This window comes from Molothrus ater, chromosome 3 (assembly GCF_012460135.2).
Source record: "Molothrus ater isolate BHLD 08-10-18 breed brown headed cowbird chromosome 3, BPBGC_Mater_1.1, whole genome shotgun sequence".
Classification (NCBI taxonomy): domain Eukaryota; kingdom Metazoa; phylum Chordata; class Aves; order Passeriformes; family Icteridae; genus Molothrus; species Molothrus ater.
Window position 1 is genome coordinate 70,963,311 of NC_050480.2, and position 20,857 is coordinate 70,984,167.

A 20,857-nucleotide genomic window follows, 5' to 3' on the forward strand; every position below is an offset into this window, starting at 1 on the left:
AAACAATGACTATTGTAGATTTCATTGAAAAGCTATGTTCTAGATGTCAATTTTCTCTGCATATGGGCTTAGTTATTAAGTTATGATTACTTTTCAAATTTCAGTGGTGGAATCATTTGTTTTGTGTGTTTCAAACGTAGGGGAAGTGGTCTGGTTTTTCCTGAGTTTCATTTAGGCTTCCAGCATGGGCAATTTGTTCTGTTCCCCAAATAGGCCTGAAAATGTAGCACACTTGAGGCTTGTTTCTTGCCCTTTTTTTAAAAAATTAATTTAAATGAGCAACAGCTATTCAATGTAAGGAATAAAATAATGTGTTTTAGCACAATTTTGATCAGTTGTTAAATAATAATTAAGCAATAATTTCAGGTTAAAGAAAAAAACAACAGGGAAGGAATGTAAGTGAGCCAGGTCTACCTTACAGATGCAGATGATGTCCAGTATGATTGTGCAGGCAGTATAACTGTGACTATTCCTAGACCCCAGTGGGTAAATTAATTCCTGGACAAGTCTCCTGTTATTTTGTGACTCTTTGCACTCCACTCCATTATACTGTGTAGATCTGCCTGTGGAAACTGGCTACACCTTATGGCAAGTTGATTTAGGTGTGTTCATCATTCACTGTTTACATTTGTTTATAGTTGCCACCGTGGATTAAAGTACCAATTTATACTTCTATATCTCTTCAGTAGCTGGGTTGTGATTCTTGACTGATATTGATTAATCTGCATTTTCAGACATCTGTAATTTTTCCCACTTACTTCTGTTTGTATCAGTGTTGTAATATGCATTACAAACCAACATAGAAATGCTAAGGAATTTTTGTAATTGTGATAAAAAAATGTGCTGTCCTGTTTTCTAGATAAAATAATTAGACATAGAGCCTGTACTTTGAAGGACACTGCTCATGCTATCATTGCTGCTGAACTGGATCCAGAATTTAATAAGATGTGTGAAGAAATCAAGGAAGCGAGAAGAAAAAGAGGTATGTCTAACTTGAGTTATCATAACACAGCACACATAGAGACCCTCTACAGACAGGTAGGAATGGGCTCATGTTCACAAGCCCTGGACCTTGTGGGGGGCTTCAGCCACCCCAGTATGTGTTGAAGGGACAACACAGAGGGCAAAAGGAATTCGAAGGGTTTCTAGAATGAGTAGAGGACAACTTCCTTCTCCAAGTCATAGAGGAGCCACCAAGAAGAGATGCTGTGCTGGACTTTGTTCTCACCAACAAAGAGGGGAATGTGAACCTCAAGATCAGCTGGGTTGCACTGACCATGGAGTGGAGGGGTTTGAGATCCTAAGGGCAGCAAGAGGCATGCACAGCAAAGTTCAGTACCTTGGACTAAAGGAGAGCAGGCTTCAGGCATCTACTTGGTAGAGTCCCATGGGATAAAGCTCTGGAGGGAAGAGGGGCCCAGGACAGCTGGTTAATACTCAAGGACTGCCTCCTTCAAACTCAGGAGTGATGTTTCCCAAAAAAGAGGAGGTTAGGTGAACACATTAGGAGGCCTGTGTGGATGAACAAGTTGATGGTGGATGAACTTAAACACAAAAGGAAGGCCTGCAGAGAGTGGAAACAGGAAAGGTAGCCTGGGAAGACTACAGAGGAATTGAGCAGCCAGGGATCAAGTTAGGAAAGCTAAAGCCCTGAGAGAATTCAACCTGGCCAGGGACAAGGGCAACAAGAAAAGCTTCTGTACATATACAGGATAGAATTTACAGATCTCCATACAAAAATTTATATTTAATGTGAAATAATGAATGCATGTCAGATTCAGACAGTGCAGGTTAAAGGGTGAGTGACCTTGAAACCTCTCCACATTTTTCCTGTTTTGTGAGCTGATCTGATAGGATATCATCATCCTTTCCAGAAGAAGGATACATTGCCTCCTGTTACAGACAGTACTACAGAACCTGGTGAACAAGTAAATGCTAGGGTTGCTATACTAACTTCTGATGTGGATGTGGTGGAACCAGAGCTGTGTTCTGAAAGTGCCTGTAGTAAAGTATAATAAGAAGTATGGTAAAGGAGAACAGCCTTTAAGCCACAGGACTTTTAGTTCACCTTGGCCTGTGTACAACTGTCATTTTGGAGGTAATGTATTGATTTTTTTGATTAAGAAACAACCCTTGTAAGTCTGTGTACAGCTTCTAAAGTGATCAGGAAAAGTTATCAAAAGTCCAAACATATTCCTGGTGTGGCAGCAGTGATCAGTTTACATAAAAAGAGTATACCTCCGTGGAAAAGTTTTAAACTTTTGAAAGTTGAAAAAGGAAAATCACTGAACTATAACATTAGAACAAAATTTCATGCTGATTTAAGGATCACTGATTTCAATAATTCCAACTTTACCTTGGCAAGTTGTTTCCTGCTTTGGTATAAAGCTCCATTATTTGATTTCTAGGTTGAATTGGCTGGTCTTACCTTTCAGCTGCTGATTCTTGAAATACTTCTGTTGGTAGATTGAAGACCCTTTATTAATAATCTTCTTTGAACTATGCAAGTATCTATAGGCTTTCTCTCCTTCAGATTAAAACAGATAGAATTCTTTGTATTTTCCTATTCAGTCATGCGTGTTTTTGTCTAATTTTGTGCAAGCTTCCAATGTGTGTCTTGAATTGTGGATAAATGAACCAATTGTAATTCACTGTGGCTGTAAAACAGAGCTAATATAATGCCTTCATTTCTCCTCTGTACTTTTCTATTAGAACTACAAGAATATTCACAATTCTGGCCACAGCATCATGCTGTGAGCTGTGCTCAGTTAATTATCCAAGTCCCCATGACTGTTAAAGGTTATTGCTTCCGAGGTTAAAGTAAATGTTTGTAAGAGCTCTTTGTTACAGAGAATGACTCTATGGCTTGTAGTCCTTTCTTGCAAGTTTGCAAGAACTGGAATGCTGCCCTCCTTTTTGTGGCAGTGGCCCAGTAATAGATATTTCTGGAGACAAAGCCTGCAAACTCTGTTGAAAGAAGGGCAGTGTCTTAAGTCATATTTAAGGCTGATGGTATCATGCAGTGAACTTGTTAAATCAGAAAAAGCAGGTACCATTGGTGTGAGAGGGCCTTGAGGTACAGGTACATGATAAGCAGCACCGGTTTGTGGGACAGAACAACTCACAGACAGGAATGGGCAGGATTCAAAGTGTATTCAGTACATTGGCATGGAAACTGTTACAATGTCACAGGTACTTGCAGGTGACACTTAAAGATGCTTGTGCTTCTGGCCCACACATGGTGGTTTCAGTGACAACTGAGCTCTGCAGTCGGTCCAGCTGTACAACGTGCAAGGCTAGGATCACTGACTGGGTTAGCAAGGAGTGCTAACCAAAGCAAGCCCAAAAGACTTGGAATGCATGGAAGAAGCTGTGTTAGATGAACTCTTTATTGACGGAGGAAAATGTATCAAGCTCCTAGAGTCTGAGGAAGCCTCCTGCTGGAAGGCAGTCACAAGGGATCAGGAGTTGTGTGAAAAGATTATGGTGGTGCAGAGCACCTGGATGATGACACTTCAGGAGTATAGTCTTGGCACTGGTCCTTGTAGTGGATGGAAAGGATGTGAATGCTGATCAGTTCTGCCATAATTCTCATTTTGCTGTAAAGAACAGCCTCAGCAAGACAGCAGATCTGGTCAATCCCAGTGCATCTGCTTGTCTAGACTTTGACATGTACCCTGTTTCAGAGAAGTTTGGGCAAGGGATGAAAAAAGCTAAAAAGCTTCATATCCATTTTCTTCACAGTTTTGTCAGCAAGTTACTTAGCAATCTTTTGTAGTTGTAAAATGGAAAATATGTTCTACATGGCTTTTTTGGAGGGTGTGGGGTTGTGGTTGTTTTTGGTTTTGGGTTTTTTTCCTTTTGTTTTTGTTTTTTTGTTTGTTTTGTTTTGTTCTCCACACATCTGCCACTTTTACTTAGTACTCTGGTGACCAGATTCAAAAGCACTGTACAATAAAATCAGTATGTAGAAGTCAAACTAGAATTTCTTGTTCCTCTGTTACTGAAATGAGGTGCTGTTGTTGAAAAATGTTAATCCTAAGGACAGCAAGTTTTAAGTTGGTAAATAAGAACCAACTATCTAGATCTTAGACTATTGAAATTTGCAACTACTTGTGGAAACCAGCTAATAGAAAGGTAGAAGTGATTGTTGTTTTGAGTAATGAAATATGTTTGATATGCAGTTTAAAATTTTTATAACAGTACCTAGAAACCTATGTTGTAATTATTAATTGTGAGATGTGAGATTCTGTGTGAATCTTTTAATTTCTGCATCCATCAGTTTTGGAGCTTATTTTCAGCTTTTGATCACTTGGTTCTGGTTTCTATTAGAGATGTGTTATAACATTTTGAAGACCATTTTAGTGGATGGATAGGAAATTCTAGTTCACAAATACAGAACTTCAGATATTCATTTATGTCTTCAAAATGTGCTTAACCAATATGAAAGTTTGCTTTTTTAGAATTTAATTAAAAAACCTATGAAGTGGTAGAAGCTATGAGATGAAGTTATATTACAGGAAGCAAACCATGCTTTTTGTTAAAAGCAGAATTGCATTTTCTTAATTTAAGAGCTCATATTGACTCTGAAATGGATCCATTTTACATAACACAGATCACAGTGACAATACAAGGTTCTTATTCAGATACTCTTTTTGATATGGCATACAATGCCATTATGAATTGCCACTTATTTTAAAACTGTTTAAAATAAGGAAAAGATTGAAATGGTCAGTAAGAATTTGCTTGTAGAGGAAATATGAATAGAAGGGTCAATCTTTGGGGACCAGTGGCAGTCACATTTTTCTAATCCATCAGAGCTGACAGTTTAAGACCATGCAACCAGTAAGTTGTTTTGTCAGCAGAAACCAAATATTCTTGATGGAAATCTTTATTTTGAATGTCCAGCTAAACATTAATGGATGTATTCCTATTGCAGTATGGTGTTTTGAGTTTCTTCTTTGATTCGGTAGGTTCCTGCAGCTTGGTTTATTTAAATAGGTATGGTTGTCTTTTGCATGCAGGCTTCTCAGTGCCAGCAGAACAGGTAAATCCTCACGGTTCCACTGTACGGAAAACAGAAGCCAGAGTTGAAGAAGCATTTCGGAGCAAGCAAAAACCCACCATGGCTGTGTGGCCCAACTCTGCAAATAAATGTGCTTGTAAGTACCTTGGGTGACAACTGTGCAAAATTAGAGGTCCTTTCAATGCCAGACATTGGAAATGTGTCTCTACTGCTGCTTACTGGTTATTTACAGAAGTAATTTTAGTCATGAAGCACATGGAACTAAGAAATGCTCCTTCTAGGAGTACATAAAATCCCTGCCCAAGAAGTTGTAAAGAAGCAGGATTTCTGGTTTTATGATAAAGAATAATTTTTTTTCTAATGCAGCATAGTATTTTGCATTTTTTGTTGTAAAACGCTGTTTTCAGTATAAGACAACATGGATCCAAGAACACTTTTCAGTGGTTTGATGAGTTTTCAGGTTTGTTTACTCTGTGTATTAGCAGGTAAATACCTCTACACTGCTTAATAGTTTCTCACCTGCACTGCATTGAATTCCTGCCTTCAATACATTCAGCGTCATGCTGAAAGCTAGAGAGGAGATTGCAAATTTAACTGTATTTTCCTTTATGGCAATGGTTTTCAACAGTCAGTAACCATTACTGGAGGATGTTAAGATACACTTCCTGGAGCCTACTGAATTAATCCAGTTAAGTGATCAGAACCTCTAGGATTGTGAGGTGTGTTTGCGTAATCAGAGGCACTGCTAATTATTTTCAAGAGGTAAGTTGATTAGAACAGGGGAATACATAGCAGATATTTTCATTATAAAGCAAATAAAGACTATGAGAGACACTTAGTATGGGGGTATACTAATGGTTGCACCTGGCTTTCCTGCTGAAGATGTGGAGTCCATTATTAATATATTATTAGTAGCGTTATCAATTATTGCTGATTGATGGCAAACGGATGGAAGCGGTCAAATTTTCATTTTGTTCTTCATGTGCTCTCCTTCATGGTGCTTTTCCTTGATGAGAAATCGTTTTCTAGGCATGGTGATAACTGCCCAGAGATGAACATTGTTTATATATGAATGATAGTGTTGATGTCAAATGGTTTAATTAATTAGAGGTGTATGATTTTATTTCCCGAAGCTGTAATTTCTTCCGTTAAAGGAATTAAAGTCAATTGTACAGAATTATGGTTAGAATAAATTGTTATATAATAAATTGATGATGTGGATCCAAGCTGTTCTTTATTCATTTGGCAGCTCGTGCAAAACAGAGAGTGTAGGGAAGGGATTCCCAATTAATTTTTTTTAATTCCTGTGAAGTCCAGGATGGAGCTTTTCCCTCTGGCTGCCCTACAGAGCACTTTGCTGGCTGTGCATGCTGAGCAGCAGACGGTGGGGTTTTTATAGACCTCCAAGCTGGACATCCCTTGGGAATGGGGAGAGCAGCCCTTGCTGGTGACTCGCATCCAAAGCAGCTCCAGTACCTCACTCACTTCCCCTCTGTTGTGCAGGCAGCAGCAGTTGTTTGAAAACTCGAACCATCAGCTGCAGGAAATTGCCAGTGTCTCTGTGCAAACAACAAAGTTACTGTTAAGGCACTGATCCTGTTGGTATTTTCATGATCTAGCTTGGAAAGCAAGAAAAATTGAGGCTTAGTGGTGTTTGGGTCTACGATCAAATGAAAATCTGCCTTTTAAGGCTGAGTCCAGGAAAGGTAACTAGTCCAGGAGGGATGTGATGCATCTAGTAATCAAGAGAGAGAACCAGGAATTGATGAGCAATCAGAAATCTGCAGAAAGGATTCAAGTAGTACATGGGCACTCTTGAAGATTGATGTGGTCAGTTCAGCAGAGACTAAAAATGAGGAAGAGAAACGGTCTTAAAAGGGTATTTGGAGGATAAGCTAGAGAAAGGTGAGAGCAGAACTGAGGAGATTGTGGGGAGCTCAAATAGCAGAAAATGAAACTCCAGATTGTGATTGTTTAAATGGAAGAAGTAAGTTTGGAGAAGGGATTTCTGAAGAGGGATTATTTTAGGGGGCGAGTGGAATATTTTTATGGTCATGAAATAGTATTTTTTTAAAAACTATAATGTATTGCACAATCAGAGTAACAAGAAAAATTATTAAAGTATTTTATTTAAACAGGATAAAACCATACTTTTCGATAATTCTGAAAATAATTGCAGGTTTTCTGCTGTTCGAACTTGAAGTAATGTTTTCCCTTAGAGGAATCTAAAGAAAGAAACACCAATCATAACTTTATTTTCCTGATCAGTTGTTACTATTTTTAACGGCTTTGTTTTACAGTATTTTACAAAAGAGCTGCAAAAAGGTTAATTCAGATGACAAACCTGAGAACTCTAAAAGAAATTATTGTCAAGTGTCTTCTCTAAAAACAGAGAGGACTGCAGACAGTGCAGCAGTCTTGCCAAATTTAGGGTCCTGCTCAGGGCTAGTACAGTAGAGAGTGAGAGTTGGATTAATATTTGTTGGTTTGTTTTCTGAGGTTTTATATTTAGTATAAAAAATTACGTAGTTTTTTTAGTTACCTGTTATTTTGTGATTTATTTAATTTTTCTGATGTATTTTAGATAATTTAGGTATTTTGTTAATTTGATTGGACCAGATGGGCTGTTGGAAATGTGTTGAATAAGTAATTTTTCTGTTAGAAGGCATAGTGATGCACATTCCTGAGTTACATTTCATCTGCAACTCCCATTTCCCTTGTTGAAGGTACAGCTGTGTGGATTGTGTCTGACAGTATAGATGAGTTTTAAAAGTATTGAATTACTAGAAGTTGCTGAAATCTATTTGGGGAAGTTCTGCCACAATTTAAAATATTTCCATTATCGACTGTGTATTTTGAGGAAAGTGCAAGTATTCTGGTGGGAACTTGGAATGGGACAGATGTCAGAAGTCTGATATAAATAGTTTTATGATTATAGAATCACAAAATTACAGTGGTTGGAGGGAACCTCTGGAGATGTTCTAGTCTAGCTCCCCTCAGAACTGGTTGCTCAAGGCTTTGTCCGATTGTGTTTTGAAAATCTCCCAAGAATGAGGGCTCTGTGTCATGCCTGGGGAACCTCTTGTAGTGCTTGGATACAAACAATAAATTCTTTTTCTTAATTTTGAGTGTCTTGTATTTCGGTCTGTGCCCATTGCCTCTTGTCACTGGGCACTGCTGAGAAGAGTCTTATTTTGCCTTTTTATGGAGCTGTGTGGAAAAGGAAACTACCAACAGTGGGCAGTTCAGTGTGTTTGCTAAATTAAGTGCTTTAGATACAGTTAGCTCAGAAAGCATTAGCATCTCTTTAATCATTGGGATCCTGTATAATAAAACTGTATCCAGCTGCTCCATCTTGCCAGTAGATGGGGCATGGTACATACCATTTTACTGTCTTGCACTTGTTTCCCTTAGTGTTACATATAAATAAACTCTGTGGGGAAGATTTGGCTTTGCATTCTTATCTTTTTTTTGCAGCATTTAATGATAATATATTGTAGTGATAGACTGCAGATTTTATGTTTTCTTCATAGAAAAGATATTTTTTATGCCATATGATAAATAGCATAACTGTGAAAATGGCATTTGGAGCGAATAAAGAAAATTTAAATCCTTTGTGCTATGCAAACTATTAAAAATATAAGTTTTATATGAAAGTCATTTTATGAAATATGAAGTGAACACCCTGCTAACTTTCTCAGTAATTTAAGTGATTAGTGGGCTCTCTAGAAATGACTGTAGGGAAATCAAGCAAGGATCTAAAAAACTGTGGCAGAAAACGTTGTTTATAAATAAGTAATATTTTCTTTGCCTTTTTGTGTTGGATTTTTTTGGTTCATTGGTTTTTGGTTTGCTCTTTTTCACCCCCAAATGGGTGATCTTTGCTGTCCTGTGGAACACTTTGTTTCTGCTTTATAATGGAAAGGCTTTTGTCTTGTCTCGAGACTTTTTAAAAAAGATATTTAGAAAGAAAAGGTCTTTCATTTACAGTCTTTCTCAGAAACTGTTTTATTCTCAGTCTTTGTCCGATTTTCATCTGTTTAGTGGCTCTTCTTTGACCTGTGACAGTGGTGTCAGTGGTTGCTGTACTTTAGGCTTCTGGGACTGCAGCAGTGCCTTATCAAAGGACATGGCAGACCAGATGCCATATGGTTTTGATGCTTTGAACTGTTTTCTCCTTTTGATGTGGTTCTGAGTTTGGATTCAAGAATTGGATATTAGCAAATTAACAGCATTCAGATGCTAACATGAAAATCCTAGTAGCTGCTGTTTTGTCACTTACCCTGTATTTGCTACTGTTTAGTTTTCTCCTCCTGCTTTCCAGATTTGACTTGGATTAATTCTCACTTGAGACAGAGGCAAGTACTGTTACTTGATAAGCACCATCCAAAAAGATTTTCTGGAATGTGAGGATATCTTTACTCAGAGCTGGGACAACTGTCTCTTTTTGTCTCTCTGTCATTTTGTTCTGGGTAGCGTAGGAGTTGGCATTCTGGTTGGGAGTGGTTTGATCTCTTGTGCTGCCTTCAACCAGATGCCTTAAAAGAAAGTTTCAAACATTTGAGAAATAATTTTTTTTCATGCCTGATTTTGAAGGAAATATCAATGTAGCTGATGATTCCAGGTTGGTTAACAGTTCTTTAAAACCCCATAGGCTTTTAAATTCTTCTAATTTAAAATGTAATTTAGTGAATTTGTGGGAGTTCTAATAAATCTTGACTGCCTGTTCTTTTTTGGGATCGCATCAAACTTTTGAACTCAGTGATATCTAGTGACAAAGAAATTTTCTTTCATCACTATTAAAAACCTGCCTATTGAATTAATCAAGTGTCTTTTTTCTCTGACAGAGGGCTAAGTGGGTTCTACAATTTACCTGATCAGTGACTTTTTTATATTCTCTTGTTCTCATCTTTATAACTGAGTAATGCAAGATGGCTCAGCCTCTTTTAAGGTTTCCTTGAAAGCATTATCATCACCTTTCTTGTAAACATGGTAAAACCATCTTCTGAAGTAGTTTAAAGTTTTTTTTCCCTCTAAGTGGTATGCACAAGACATGTAATAAAAACAGTTTTCAGACCAGATAGATCCCTTCCTTCCTCCCTTCTGAAAACTGTGACAATGTTTGCTTTAAATTGTTTTAAGACATAGTGTTTCTGTCTGCAGAAGTAGTGGATTTTCTTGGGATTATTATCCATTTATTAACTTCAGATTTTGCCTCTTTGACAGAGAAACCACCCAGTAGCCATGATTCTTTCTTGTGTTTGTTCATGGCTCTCTTGCAAGGAAGTTATCATTCAGTAGTCCTTAAGAGCTAGCTGAAGGTACCAAGGATGTGTATAGCTGCAATAGTTGCTATAGTACAGAGCAGAGGGGAAATAAGCAGATCTACAGAGATGAAAAGTCTAAAAATTATCTCCACAGATGACATATAATCTGATTGTCTTTTGACTTCATTTGCCTCTTTAATTTTCCAGCATGACAGTCTTGCCATGTATTTTACTAATATAATTACTCTGGTTTCATGTAAATTATATTTTTATCTTGGTTTCCCAAGAAAATCATACCTGTGCTCTCTGTCCATCTCTGCTCCCCTAATAACTTCTAAATCATTTAGTGGAGTTCAGACGGATTTGACAAGAGCTGAGAGCTGAAAGATTAGATTCCTGCGGGTTTTGTGAAAATTGGTAGCTGGAAAAATACATGTGTCTACTGCAGGAAAAGGAGCTAGATTGAAAAAGGTATTTGAGCAGGTAAAACCTGGTATTGACCAGGCATGGCATGCACACCTCAGACATGGAGTGTGTCCTGTGTCCTGTTCAGCTGGGGTGGGGAGGAATTGGAGACACTGGGATAGTTCCATGAGAAACCCTGGGAAGAGCTTGGGTGGAGAACATAATTGGGAATGGTAGGGGAAAGCAGTTGACTGGGGAAGAAAATATTGGGAATGCTGCAGTCAAGTTTGGTTTTTACTTATTTCAGCTCCTCCTTATGAAACTTGACTTTCTGTGTTGAGTAGAAATGCCCAGATTCTTCAAGTATTTGCTTACAAAACATAAGCTGTTATATAAGGTGATTAAAATCATAAATATGTGAATTTGTTGCATGGAGTTCTTTTCATGTGTTTGTCAGTTCTGTGCCTTAAGTGCCCTCCATCTAAGTGAAGAAAATGACACCTTTTAGGGGTTGGTTCCACTGTCACTTTAAGGTGGTCAAACTGCAGGTCACTACTAAAGAGCTGTCTTGCCTTGTTGCTGGTGGCATATTCCCACCATGTTCCCTGTGCCAGCATTGTCATTCATGAGTTGGAAAGCTTAACCAAAGATGTTGAAAACTAAGCCAGAAAAAACCCCAACAACCTAATGTTTCAGATGGATTTAGTTCCCTTATCTGTTTTACTGCAGGAACAGTAGTGCCGGCACAAATGAGGCAGTGGAAATGCTATAGCTGGCTTTGGAGGGAGAAATGGCTTTGTTAGTGGAAGCTGGCACCTCACTTTGCTTTTTAAGCCATTGTGGAACTGTGATCTGTTCTTTCTTGCTGCTTATCTCTGACTGCAGTTTGGGACTTTGAGTAGAAACTCCAGAGACTTTCAAGTGGACTATTTAGTGCCTCTTGGTAAGGAATGTGGAGCTACTGGAAGCAGCTAAATGACTCTGTCAGGTACATAGATATCCTGGATGCTGTATAAGAGAGTGTAAGTTGCTGGTTATAAGTGATTTCTCAAGGCTTTGAGTTACTTTACACACAAGACATCAGAAAGGTGTTGAGGGTTTTGATCATGGAAGAAAAACTTAAAACACGTGAATTGCTTTAAGTGGTTCTTGATAGTACAGACTAAAAATCTAGATCCATGGTGATTTCCTTGCCGTGAGAATCTTCTTTGGGTTTTAATCCCCAGGAATTCTTCATGAAATACAGTTACAACAGAGAAATTACTGTTTGATGGATGTCAGTTTTATCATTTACTGACGGAGGATTCACATTCTGTCATGGGTTTTAAGCAGTGTGGAAGCATGGAAGTGTCTTCTCTGCAGCATAAAGTGAACTTGTTAGCCTTGAATACTGTGCTGCACTCATGGTACTGTAGTAGTCAAACTACAGAAATTTCAAGAGAAAGATCTCTGCTGCATCTTATTAGAGTTCTTCCACATTAAGAGATGCAGACTTGCTTGTTAGTAATTGACAGTCTTTGAATAATCTAATTATGCCTGCTTTCTTTTCCACTGTTATTTTTATTTCTCTGTAGTCTACAGTTCTATCACTGTACTGCTGGGTTTGGGGGACAGCAACAGTGCATACCTCAGCTCTGAAACTTCTGTACTATTCACCCATTTTTTTGAGATCTCTTTTCCTGAGACCCTAAACAGAAAGGTCACGGTTACCTCTGGGTCTTGCAGAAATGCTTTGGAAAACTGGGAAGGAATTTAATTTTTTGGTTCATAGTTTTTAGGATGTTTTTAGTTTTGGGGTTTTTTTTCCACTATTTCTGTTCTTTAATAGCCAAGAGCAGTGCTCTGACCTAGACAGGGTTGGTACTTATGTCACCAGATGATGTTGTTATTACTTAGTGTATCTGACTGGAGAATCTCCAAGCAGCACCTGTCAGTGGGCAAGAATTCAGAATTTCTGAAAGTCTGCTACAGGTTTCATTTTACTTAACTTCATCTAGAGGACTAGTCCTTCTGAAGTAAGGACATTGCAGAATTTATTTTTAATCATACCTAGGCGAAATGCTGTCTGCCTTGTTCATGGGTCTTTCAGATGACTCTGAAATTGTCTTAACATAGGAATGGAAGAATTGAGGAACTTCATACTGCTTAACAAAATTACAATAAATCTCTATTCAGCGATTAATTGCATTGTCTTACATAGCACTTAAAAAATGCTGTCTACATAGATTGTGCATGTTAGGAAAAAAAGAGCAGGCAAAATTTAGTTTTGATACCAACTTCATGTGAACCTGAGTGAAATGTTAGGTGTGACTTGTGGTCAGACGGATATTTATTGTTATTAAAAATGCTTAGTAGTGATTTGCGAAAAAGCAAACCAGACAGAAGCTCGAACTAAAATTAAGATCCCTTTGGCAAATCTGTAGAGGTTATGTGAAGATTATAGAGTGAATAGTTGGCCAATTTAGAAGGTAAGTGAATGTATTCATGTGTGAATAATTGCTATTATAATACTTTGAGTTAGAGAAACTCAGTTCTATAAAGCAGGATTCTTCTGACAATAGTATTTCCACTGCCTCTGGCACAAATATTGCCAAAAGACTGGGTATCAATGGGGAGATTTCTGATGAGTAGTTTTAAAAGGAGTAATTGAAAAGGTGTTAAGACAGTAAGTTGCATTTGTATGTACTGTGTTCATTTTTTAAACAAAGTTCACTCTAGGCTTTTCTTCTGTAAATAGGTGTCCCTTTCTGTTACCTGCTGGAAGCTGATAGTCATGAATCATACTGAATAAAAAATAAAAAGTTTGGCATTCTGCTCTTGATAGTTTACAATCTTTTAAAATAGAAACATTAAGATAGTTAAGATGGGATTCCAGGCTTATTTTTTAACAGCAATCTGTTAACCCATTAGTTCCTCCCTAGTGGCCCTTTGCATCAGTTTTGCATCAGTTTTACCTTGTGGTAGCTCCTTCATCCTTTTAAGGTCATGATCAACTGTCCTGTAGGATTCAGTTTCCTGCCTCTTATGGCAGCTTCTCAGATCCATGATACTCTTGTAGTAGTGCCTTTTTTATTTCCAGTAACTGTAAAGGGGACCAATATAGGTGATGAAATCTGGTGTCAGTGTCTGCAATTTGTCACATGGTTCTCTGGTCCATTAAACTCCTCCTTGTACCACTCCCTTAACTTAACTGGGGAATTAAGCAGGACAGAAAGACTGGTGCAAGGTTTTGTTTTCAGATGTTGTATTCCTTGCTCAACTTTTCACTAATATAGAGGCTTGACTCTATGTAAAAGAAAAATCTGTGTAACAATGCTTTGGTTGCTAAGGATCTGGAACCAGAATTTCCTCTGTCATCCCAAACGACATTGCTGTCTCACTTTTTTTTTTTTTTTGTGGTTGCTTTGTCCTAATTAAAAACAGCAGTAAAAAACAACACCCATAATGTTTGTTCAAAAATACTGGATGAGACACTGAGTGAGCTGGACTTGCTGACTCTCAATTTGGAAAGACTTGAAATTTAATGAGATGGCTAATACAAGGATTAATTCCATTTTGCTTTAAAGTGATTTCTCTCACACCTAAGAATTTTAGGAATGTACTTGTGTGTTTGGGGAAATTATGGATTCTCATCCCAGGTGGAACTCACAGTGGGAATGTTAACAGTAAATATTTGAAGTGCAACTCACTGATGTAAAAGATGTCAAATATACTTCACAATATATCTCATATATCTATCTGAATTACAGCAAAGTGTGCCTAAACAGCTGAAAATCAGTGTATCTTTAAAATTTTCAACTTACTTATTTATACATTTAGGATATACCAGATTTCCTTTAAAAGACTTCTGCTCTCCTTCTCTGTTTTATTTACCCATCTTTGGAGTTGTGCTGAGGTTCAATTCATTGGCTAATAGAGTATTATTTTTATTTTTGTCTGTAAGTTTACATTTCCCTGTTTAGTTTCAGATTTGCTGCTTCAGTGATTAATGAAAATCTCTTGCACAATCTAGGGAAAAAATACACGAAATCCTGAAAAGTTATGTGAGTAGGTTGTAGTTTGTCATCAATAAAAGAGTGACATTGACTGTAGAAGTCGCTATCAGATCTTGAATATGGCTGAAGAAAGGGGATTTCCCCCCCTCCCTCAAGTCTTGCAGTTCTCCATAAAGATTATTTGTAACAATAAATACAATTCCAAGTGAGACTATTTTTATTGCAGTGTGATTGTAACTTTAGATATCTTTAAAGCTAAAAGGTGAGGATTTACTCCTAATGTAGTTGTTAAACTACCTGCTTACATACAGCACTCATGGGGAGAAGTTCTGAAGTACAACTGTGCTTCTGAGTGGCTGTGAATTAATTCTCAACACTTGTACCTGCATAGTGCTCGTATCTTCAAAGTGAGATCTTGGTAACTCAGTGTGTGCTTGGCAGGCACAGGTGTAGGACTTAATACCCATAAATCAGAGCAACTTACAAATGTAAAGAACATTATGGGGGTGCTCAGCATAAGAGTTCAGTTTGAAAGGGATGGAAATTTGTCAGTCTCTGGTTACTATTGGCTGCGATTTTCATTTATTGTAGTTGGCCACAACTTAAGCAATTTTGCAAAAATAGAAGTCTTTATCATTGCTTGGATTTTAATGTAGAAGCTTCACTTTGTCTCAGTGTCTTCCTTGGTGTTCTGAGCTGTGTCTAGTTAGTGCTTTTGAAAAGGATATTGACAATAGCATTAGGTTGGAATGGTCTTCCTTCTGCATTTGCTCATCAAATTACAAATGTGCCCCAAAGCCTTCAGATCAGTACCTTAGTTGTATCTCACTGCAGATAGGTTAATAAAATAAAGTGACCTTTCTGAAAAATAGTTTATTATGTAATTTTTCAAAGGCACAGAAAATAAAACTAAGAAATAAGAAAAAGTAAAATTTCATGGTGAAATAATGAAAAAAAGGGAATAGCATGCCTATATTGCGTGAAGTTGAGTAGCACAATATGGCCCTCACAGCTGACTCTGGTTGGAGTAATAGTTTGAATTAGAAGCTTCCTCATGTTCCTTCCAACCTGAATTATTCTATGAATCCATGGATTGCACTTTAATTTGTTTTATTGTATAATCACTTCAAATCACTGAGGAGCTAAAAAGGGAAAATGAGAATAACTGTCTTTGAGTCCTCATTTACCCAAATGAGCTACCCAAATGACTACACCATTGCTTAGCTGTTTTAAGTAGGAATTTCTTGTTTCCATAGTTTAGGAATTGAGTGGATGACTGCGTGTCCACTCCTTATCCTTCTAAAATGCCTTGTTTCCTCTAATTTGCTCACATTCATATCAACAGACACCTTATTTTTCCTTGAAGAGTGACGATACTTGATTGCCTCACACAACACCATATTCTTAAATGCTGGTCTCTGTACTGAGGGCTACCTGTGCATCTTAAAGTGTTTGTTGGTGTTTTTGTTTTCAGTTCGAATAAGGAGAAAATCAAGACGGCGCTCCCAGTGGGGCAAAGGCATTATTAAGAAGAGGAAAGTCAATAATTTAAAGAAAGATGAAGATGATGCAAAATTTGCTGATGATGAAAATCACGGTGAGGACAATAAATTATTGGAAAATGGAGAGCTAGAGATTAGCACTGACTGCATTGAGGAGAATGGAGAGGAAACAGGAGACCTCTCTATGACAAATGACGAATCCTCTTGCGATATTATGGATATAGATGCAGAGCAGAGGCTTAACAATGGGACATCAGGAAAGGAAAACAATTTTGCATCCACAGAAGAGGAGAGCTCAAATGAATCACTGTTAATAACTGACAGTATTACCCTGGGTGCTGAAAAGGAATTGAAGAAGGACTCTACATTGAAAGGGGACTGTGTGAATGGAGAGACATCTGTACACGGCTCTGAAGGTGTACCTGTTCCAGCCTGTCATAATGGTAAAGTAGAATCACTTGATGCTGTTTCACCCTGTGACAACAGTGATTGGTCTAGTAACAAGCAAAAATCTTTATCTGAAGATCAGTCAAAGGAGAAAATGGAAGCTTCCAGTGAAAATCAAGGAACTGATCTGGTGAAAGCTGAGTTACCACATTGCAGCAATAATGAGAAAACACTACAGAGCATAGACATTGAAACTAAAGATGCTGAAGCAGATAAAGAAGGTATAGCTTGTTTTCCATGTTTCTGTCTTTATCTCAGTGTCCAAGTTAATGTGTGTATTTTTCACTCTAATATGTTACAATTATTATATAGTAATATTTTATTAATTGCTGACTATTTATTTGAACTCTTGGTATGCTTATAGCATTTAATTTCACATATAAAAATTAGAAGTGCAATTTTGACTTGCTATATTTTTGTCCTAGGCAAGAAATTGTTTCCCCGCACTAACACTACTCTGTTCATATTTGTCAGCTTTGTAGGAAATACTGAGATAATATTAAAACAATAATTAAGTATTTAAAAATATTATAAATAGCAATAAATACAATACATATTTTGGTCTGTATATTCTGTCTGATTTCTATTTTGATCTACGTGATAGATATTGACTTGTTTTGTTAGAGAATATGATAACAATATCATTTACAGTGGATAAAAAAGCATAGAAATAAAGAATGCATTCTTTTAAAAAACTGCGTAGCAAAAGTTGAAGCAGTTTAACTCATCACAAAAGCCACATTGTTGTTCATCTGTTGGAGAAGGTATCTGGCTTTGGAGTCACAGTGAACACAATAACCGTGCAGGAAAATGATAAGAGAAGGAGAAGAAAAATCCTGGTGGTGTATAAAAGAAGGGGCCATGTCCTTTGAAGACAAGAGAGAGAGTTTCCTCAGGGAACAGAAATAGAAGCCTTGTGCATGATTGCCTTTTTAATGAGCTTTCAGAATTATCTAAAAGAATGGAATCTTTACTTCAAAAGTTAGTGCTGAGATTTACAAAGTAAATGAGCTTTAATGAGAGATCTGAATTATGAGAAGATTACTGTGTACATGTTGGCTGTGTTTGTACATACACATTTTCTCTGAGGGTAAGGAGACTAATACAAGAAAGGTCCTAGGAATATCACAAGAAGAGCATGATGCGTTAAGAGCCTTTACATTTCTGAATTTGGTGGGTGAATTTTGTATGCTTTAGGATGGTTATGATAGCAGGGGTCCTCAGAAGAAAAGGTGTTTTAAATAGTTGAGGAGAAAAATAGTGAATGAATGTAGGGAGAATATAAGGAGATAAGAAAATATTTTGGTCAATAGGTTGAATACAAAGGTGGAAGAAAACAGAAATGTGTAACAAAAGCATGAGTTTTGGAATAGAGCAGATGTTGGAATACTGTGGTGATGAGGACGTGGGATGCTTTAGAGAGAAAAATGAAGATTTGTTTCATTTGAGCAGAAAGAATTTCAGCATTTGCTTAGTGTGTGAACTTGTCTTTGAAGCTGTTTAATTTGTTGTTGTTGAATAGAGGGATACGATGAGAAAACTCGTCGTGGGATTCAGTTTTCCTTCAAAGTTGGCACTTTGGAATTGGGTTTTAAGGATTGCCATTTTGTGTGTGCCTTCTGAACTGTGGGTTTGTGCACCTGTAAGCATTAGAATTGGCAAAGCTGATGAATAATGAGCACTGCTAAAGTCTTGCTTGATTCCAAACAACCCAACAAACTAAACAAGCAAAATCAAACTGAAGTGAAGAAATAGGCTGTATTTTGTGGGAGTGACAGTGCTGATAATTGTTTTTCAAATTACAGGTTTGTTCAAAAGCAAGAAAACACGAAAAGTTGCTGTGGAGCAGTCAAAGCCCACAAGTTTGGAGCAGGTTCCAGAGGAACCTTCAGATCCCGTACCGTCTGTGGTTGTTGACCATGACAGACTAAAGGTAACAGAACTGAAAAAATAAATTGAACTATTAACAGACTCCATTGAAAAAGCTTCCTTTCTGTGTTCTGAAGCACCATTTCCTTTAGTTTTGACTGCAAACAAGTATTATGATCAGAGTGGCTTCTGGAAATGATTTGTCAATCAGTGTTTTTTGGATGAAAGGCTAATAAAACTACTGAATTCTTACTGCCCCATCATTACTACCCTTATAATCCATTAATGACACTGGATTCCTTGCAGTCCACTCTTTTAATTGCCCATTTTTGCAGGTACTCACATGTGTTAATTGGCCGTGCAAAGTACCAAGAAACTGCTGGGTGCCTGGTAATTGGGAGTTAATATCATCTTTTCCTGTGTATACCAAGGTATACTTGGTAGAGAAAATTCAGTGGATTGGAAAGCAAATGGAAATTTGTGTGGATGTTTTGGCATTATAAACTGCTAGTTAATTTTCTTCCAGTTTTCTTTAAGCTTCAAGGCTTTTTTCAGTTAAAGTTACAACAAAATTTGCTGTCTTCTGTTGTAAAAAGTAGCTTCACCTACTGTGACCCATGAAATTTAGATCCCATTTTCTGTGGAATACAGATGATGATCTCTTCAGAAACCACAGAATTGTTATGACAGGAGAAAAAATAATCTTAAATGTCACTCTTTGCTACTATGTAAAATACTTTCACCTTTGTTATGAGAAATTTTGCATATGTTGTGTCCTCCTTCTCTTTATTTTTTTTTGTTCTGTTTAACAACATTTGTGGAAGACCAAATGTTTTCCTGTGGTGGTACTTTTTTTTCCCTGCCAGTATAAGTGCTTGTATAAGTGCTTAAAAATGTCTGCCTTGGCCATCAAAACAGTTTTAGTTTTTGCTTTGTTACGATGACCAACCAAGATGAAATAGGATGCAATAGCATTCCATAAGACCAAACATTGCCCCAGCTATACTGAGTAAAAGAATCTTAAGACAAGAAGAAAAGTGTGGGTATAAGCAGAGAAGTGAAAGGAGACATCAAGTCCTTTTTGTATAAACATTGAAGCAGTGGCCTTGCTGATACCCAGGTGTGGTTCATTTCATTTGTATGTATTCCTTTGAAGGAGGGCTTCAGAAACACATTGTATTTCTTATTTGTCCTTAAAAAAAATAAAGAATTATTTTAGAAACCCTCTTAACTTCACCTTTTGTTGTTCCAACAGAAACTGCTTGATTTGGTGGTTAAGAAAAGTGACAACCTGACTGTTGACCAACTTGAGAGATTGTATTCACTCCTCAGTCAATGCATCTACAGACATCGTAGAGACTATGACAAATCACAACTTATAGAGGTAATGTTGTACAGCTTCTTTTATTCTTTATCTGAATATTGTGAGATAGGCTTTTCAGAAACTGTTAATCTGTCAATTTATTGTTCTACTAGCAGGCAAAAGCCTTTAATAGACTTTGAAGAAGGTATCTATAAAAAGGAAAAAGCTTAGTGTGGTAACTTAGAAACTGGCAGTTGTTTCTAAGAACGCTTTCTGCAGAAGAGGATTAAGAATTTAACCTAGAAGAGGGGAGGAAAAAGAGGAGAGAATACAGCAGTATAAAAAGGACATGATAGCAGAGTAAAATTGAGTGGAAGCAGTTTCCATGTTTGTGGCATGACTAACAATGGATGTAAAGTGGTGATTTCATAGGCACCCTGACCTGGCATTGCTGCTGCTGCCCTTAATTGCGTTGGTGTAACTAGGCCAAAACTAACTTACCCCCCTCTGTTCCATGCAGTTGCAGATTCTGACTTTCATACGAGACCTTAGAAATGTGAACACTCTCTCTTGATCAGTAAGTGCAGCCTTAGGAAGGTCAGTGCAGCATGGTGGAAGCCAGGTGTCTGCCTTGCCATCATCCTTTGTCAGTGAAGTGTTTGCCCTCCAAGGCCTCCTGTACATCAGCAGCAAATTGGTCATTTCACCATTGGCACAGGCTGGTGCCAGCTCTGGGTGTGCATTCTCTCCATCACCACTGCTGTAACTGCAGAGGGTTTGGATTGGCTTGCTGATTCAACTGATAACCAGCCCTGCTGAGAAAAGGACAACAATTGGTACTTTCCAGTTGGATCACTGAGCACTAAGTATTTTTCTCCATTAATAATTTACAACAAAACCTGGAAAAGCCATAGTGGGGGGTTTTGTAGAGTTCCTACAGAATACTTTTCAATCTGTTTTCATGCTATTCCCTGCTGTCTTCACCTAAAAATGTGTTGAAAGTCTGAACAAGATGTTAGGTAGATTAAAAAGGCATTTGTCCA

The 20,857-nt window shown here is 37.5% G+C and overlaps 1 protein-coding gene across 1 annotated transcript in view; it reads left to right on the plus strand.

Annotated features, from left to right (window-relative positions):
- The window catches only part of ATAD2B (ATPase family AAA domain containing 2B), a 73,725-nt gene that overhangs the window by 49,804 nt on the left and 3,064 nt on the right, over positions 1-20,857 (plus strand). Inside the window, exons 23-27 of the mRNA XM_036381042.2 lie at positions 860-982; positions 5,025-5,162; positions 16,168-16,863; positions 18,448-18,575; positions 19,767-19,895. Of these exons, the coding sequence (XP_036236935.1) occupies positions 860-982; positions 5,025-5,162; positions 16,168-16,863; positions 18,448-18,575; positions 19,767-19,895 (1,214 nt within the window). The remainder of the gene's footprint in view (positions 1-859; positions 983-5,024; positions 5,163-16,167; positions 16,864-18,447; positions 18,576-19,766; positions 19,896-20,857) is intronic.